General features: G+C 34.9%; 1 protein-coding gene across 1 annotated transcript; it reads right to left on the bottom strand.

Annotated features, from left to right (window-relative positions):
* Nucleotides 1-796: 796 nt before the first annotated feature.
* Nucleotides 797-1,510, bottom strand: LOC136836504 (bile salt-activated lipase-like). The gene has a single exon (XM_067100863.1). It carries the CDS (start codon nt 1,508-1,510, stop codon nt 797-799), a length of 714 nt encoding a protein of 237 aa, XP_066956964.1.
* Nucleotides 1,511-5,409: the final 3,899 nt, after the last annotated feature.

The raw sequence follows: 5,409 nt of genomic DNA, 5'->3' as shown, positions 1-5,409 counted from the left end.
TATAAACCTTATTTGAACCAAACATGGAGTTCTGTGCCCTGTTCACTGGTAAAATATGCACAGATGAAATGTTACAGGAATGTATATACAAAGCATACATATGCACAAATATATGTTGCATCGTTCAAATTTTTTATGTCTGCTATTACTATTCACATACATACATACATGGTTCCATATATCTATATATATATATATATATATATATATATATATATATATATATATATATATATTATTCTCTCAAGTGGTTCCAAACAAACGAATATTCAAACTTCAATCATTCATATTTTATATATATATATATATATATATATATATATATATATATATATATATATATATATATATATATATATATATATACATATATATATATATATATATATATATATATATATATGACCAATGAGTTAAGTTCCGAACAGCTGTTCACAAGTTCAACTTCGTATACGCAGTCAATACGTTCAGCACTATTTATGTTTTTCATACTAAAACCCAATACTAATACTGTTAATATATTTTATAGTATTTTATTAATACAAATGATATATAAGACCAAAAATTAAACAAATTATGATAATACAGTAAATGTAAAGTACATGTACAATCTTCTTACCTTTGAAAATGGTGTCGCAGGCTTGTCGTGATGGATGGTGAGAGGGGGAGAACTTTGTGGAATTAATACAGGGGTGGCGGGTCGTCAACGTCTTCGTTTTCACTTTCTTCGGCAAGGATTTCTTCATCACATTCCTCTTCATATGGGGAGGAAGCAGCCATTGGAGGTGGGGAGGCTCTAGAGGTTGAAGGCACTGGGGAGGCTCCTGAGGTTGAAGGCACTGGGGAGGCTCCTGAGGTGGAAGGCACTGAGGTTGGAGGCACTGAGGACTGGGTGGGAAGGCACTGGGGAGGCTCCTGAGGTTGGAGGCACTGGGGAGGCTCCTGAGGTTGAAGGCACTAGGGAGGCTCCTGAGGTGAGGGCACTGGGGAGGCACTGAGGTTGAAGGCACTGGGAGGCTCCTGAGGTTGGAGGCTCCTGAGGTTGAAGACACTGGGGGGAGGCTTGAAGGCACTGGGAGGCTCCTGAGGTTGAAGGCACTGGGGAGGCTCCTGAGGTTGAAGGCACTGGGGAGGCTCCTGAGGTTGAAGGCACTGGGGAGGCTCCTGAGGTTGAAGGCACTGGGGAGGCTCCTGAGGTTGGAGGCACTGGGGAGGCTCCTGAGGTTGAAGGCACTGGGGAGGCTCCTGAGGTTGAAGGCACTGGGGAGGCTCCTGAGGTTGAAGGCACGGGGGAGACTCCTGAGGTTGAAGGCACTGGGGAGGCTCCTGAGGTTGAAGGCACGAGGGAGGCTCCTGAGGTTGAAGTCGCCGGGGAGGCTCCTGAGGTTGAAGGCACTGGGGAGGCTCCTGAGGTTGAAGGCACTGGGGAGGTTCCTGAGGTTGAAGGCACTGGGGAGGCTCCTGAGCCTGAAGGCACTGGTTTAAAGTATTTGTCTATGGAAGTTTGCATTATTTGTCTTTTCTTTTCATAGTATATGATACGATAACATTGGAAAGCATCATTGACTATTGTTGCTGCTTTTGAGAATCTCTCAACATTGGGGTCCTGATTCTCAAAAATGGTCAATACTTTTTATAAAAGAGAAAGCCCCTCGGCCATCAATTTTGTTTCAAACTTCTTTATGGGAACAACTTCTTCTTCATCTGTTTTTTGCTATTCTTCCAGTTCCATCAAATCCTCATTCCTCAACTCCTCTGAATGATTGTCAAACAGCTCTTGAAAGTCCTCTCCCCCTATGCCAAGGTTTAACTTTTCACTTATGTCAACCAGACTGTTAACGATTCTCTTGTCCTCCTCTGCTTGTTTAAACCCTCTGAAGTCATTTACAAGTTGTGGGCATAAGGCCTTCCATATTCCGTTCATGCTGATGTCATTTATGTCACGCCATGCAGCATCAATGTTCTTAACACAATTGCCAATGTTGTAACCCTTCTAAAAGTCACGTCAATGTTCTATATATATACAATTGTAAATATTATAACCCTTCTAAAATATATATTACTAAAAGTCACTTGAATGAGGTCAATTCTATAATGCATCAATTGTGTATGTGATAAAGTTATATATATATATATATATATATATATATATATATATATATATATATATATATATATATATATATATATACATCATGATTCATATATCAGAAAGCTACAAACGTATAATATATATATTTAATATATTTAATCTGTATTATATATACACGTATATAAATATATATAGATAGATAGATAGATAAGAGTAGATGGAAATATGATAGCATTGCTCAGCATTCTTTATTTCAACTATAATTCAAATCCTTTGATAATAAGTCTTTCCCACACTAGGTTACAAAATAAAAAGAAAAAAAACAGACTTCATATCAAGGACGGCCTTCAAAATCAATGTTTGAAGTACAAAATATATATTTATACGTCTGGTAAATTACGTATATAAATATATATGGCTGTGTTTTTTATTAAAACAAACCTTTTCTCTTTCCCACTAGGTTACAAAATAAAAAGAAAAAAAACAGACTTCATATCACGGCCTTCAAAATCAATGTTTGAAGTACAAAAGAGTTTTACGTCTGGAAATTCGAGGCTGTGTTTTTTTTATTAAAACAAACCTTTACCCGAATGTATGAACGAATTGGTTTTATTTTAATTTTTTATTTTCATTTGACATAAAAAAAAAAAAAAATGAAATATGCTGATACGGATTCGGATGCAGTGTTGTTTCCTTTGAAGCACTGCGGTAAATATTGTGATCAGTTTTGGTGAAATAATGATTTACGCCATCATTGCAAATGCATTTTTAAATTGTCAACATGTGGAATGATCACTTTTATAAGCAATAAGTTATCGATCATTTAGAGGAGTATTGGACATCACGGATCACAATGTTATGAAAATATACTGATGTCAGAGAAATCATAGTTTTCATAAATATTAATTATGAACACCCTGCTCAGAATGGATGGCTCTTGATATTCCATGCGCTCTTCTCCCTGGATATTAAGACCCTTTCTTTCAGAGGCTTAAACTGCTCTATTTCTCCATTACATGTAATGGTTTTGTTTCCCTCATCCCAGACTTAAGATTTATGTAAAGTTTTTACCAACTTACTCTCAACCTAAAAACACTGTTATCTGTCTTTTCACATTCCCTGAACTTTTACTACAACATCCATATTTCTCTGCATTTCTTTCCATTTCAGACTTTCTGACTTAACACTGCTATACAAAATTGTATTAATCTCAGCAGGCCAGCCCCGTTCCTCATTGGACAGGTGGGTACCGTTCTCAGCTTGCACTCTGCTGGCCCAGCGTTCGATTATCCGACCGGCCAATGAAGAATTAGAGGAATTTATTTCTGGTGATAGAAATTCATTTCTCGTCATAATGTGGTTCGGATTCCACAATAAGCTGTAGGTCCCGTTGCTAGTTAACCAACTGGTTCTTAGCCACGTAAAATAAATCGAATCCTTCGGGCCAGCCCTAGGAGAGCTGTTAATCAGCTCAGTGGTCTCGTTAAACTAAGATATACTTAACTTTTAATCTTTTTCATTCATTTGGTATGAAAGTGTGTTACAGGAGTAAATATTGTGATGCATGTGGCTGAATTTAGTGAAGGAAAAAGGGAGAATTCTTAAATTCTTTGGAATTCCTGTTGGTTGACCATTCTGCAAGAGATAGCAGAATGGGTGGAGTGGACTGTCTATCATTATCTATTCGATAATAAGTGATATTTATGGCTTCATATACATACATACACACATATATATATATATATATATATAATATATATATATATATATATATATATATATATATATATATATATATATATATATATATATATATTTTTTGTCACACACCGTGATTTATATATATAAATATAAATTCACGCTACCTCAGGAATATCTCCGATGGATTATCACCGGATTTATAAGTGATAAATGGATTGGTAATGCCAGGTCACGAACCCTGACATAGAACTTATCCAGCAACTCCAGTCGACGTTATGAGCTGTCTTGATGTCAGTATCAATCCATTGATCATAAATTCCCCTGAGATAATTCTCCATCGGAGATATTCCCGAGGTAGCGTGAATTTGATATTAAGCGACATTTGTATCTTCATGAAAAATCAGTTATATAAAACCTAGCATATATATATATATTGTATATATATATATATATCCCATGTATATATAACTATACATAGTATATATACTGTATTAATGTGTGTGTATGTGGATGCCTAATATGGGCAGTTTTAAAACACTGCATCCCAGCATAACTCAACTTTCATTTAGAAAACAAAATAGATATAAAAAAAAACAAATAGAATATCTGAAAAACTTACAAATCTTGATTTTTAATCATTTACCAATGAAAAGAATAAAAATATTATTCGTTTTATCATGCACAGACTGTATGATAAAATGAACAAGCCCAACCTCGTCCTACCTCCATCTAGAAATGAGTGCAACAGCCCAATAAAACACAACTAATAACGGAAAGCAGATGTGACTATGCTTTGAAACAGACATTCTTGTGACCAATGACAGCTTATATTCAATTCCTTTTTCCATGGGCAATCTGGTAACACTTGCTGGATTCGTGTTAAATGAAAATTAAATATAAAATTTATATTTTAAATAATAATGAAAAAAGGTCAGCTAGCTGTAAGGCGAATATTCTAAATGACCTAAGCATTGTTCATTTGACGAAAACTGCAGTATCAGTAAATTAGCCCAGAGATTGTTTGGGAATACAACGAATGTTTTTGCGTGTCCTGGGTCCCAGAGAATAACCTTACTATTTGTTTTATGGTAGAAGCCATGAAATGAAGTTTAAAACTGATGTTGGGAATACTGTTGGTCTACATAACAGTTTACCACAAATTAGTTAAGAGAAACTGCAGTGTGTAGTCAGTTTCGATAAAAAAAAACAATGTATCACAAGCTATTTGAAATCAAATAGCAAGGTAATAGATTTTATCTAGAAAAACGGGTTTGTTTAACTGGTGGATAAGTAAAATTACAAATGTTTGTAAAGTTCGTTGTCCACAGAAATAACTGCATTCCTCGATAAGCGTTGTACATTATATTCTTTTGATAAGCTGCCAGATTAATTTTCGCTTTACCTAAAGCTAGCAGAGTTATGCGTGGAGAATATAAGTATGATAGCAGGATTCGTGGTGTGTGTATGTATGTATGTATGTATGTGTATATATGTATACATATATATGTGTATATATATGTATGTATATATATACATATGTGTTTATGTAAATAAACACATACATACATACATATATATGTGTATATATATATATATATACATATATATGATAGAAT

Source organism: Macrobrachium rosenbergii, chromosome 4 (assembly GCF_040412425.1).
Source record: "Macrobrachium rosenbergii isolate ZJJX-2024 chromosome 4, ASM4041242v1, whole genome shotgun sequence".
NCBI classification, from domain to species: Eukaryota; Metazoa; Arthropoda; class Malacostraca; order Decapoda; family Palaemonidae; genus Macrobrachium; species Macrobrachium rosenbergii.
This window is presented reverse-complemented; position numbering and strand designations above follow the sequence as displayed.

Coding starts and splice junctions, on each gene's coding strand:
- LOC136836504 (XM_067100863.1), bottom strand. CDS start 1,510: ATGCAAACTTCCATAGACAAATACTTTAAACCAGTGCCTTCAGGCTCA.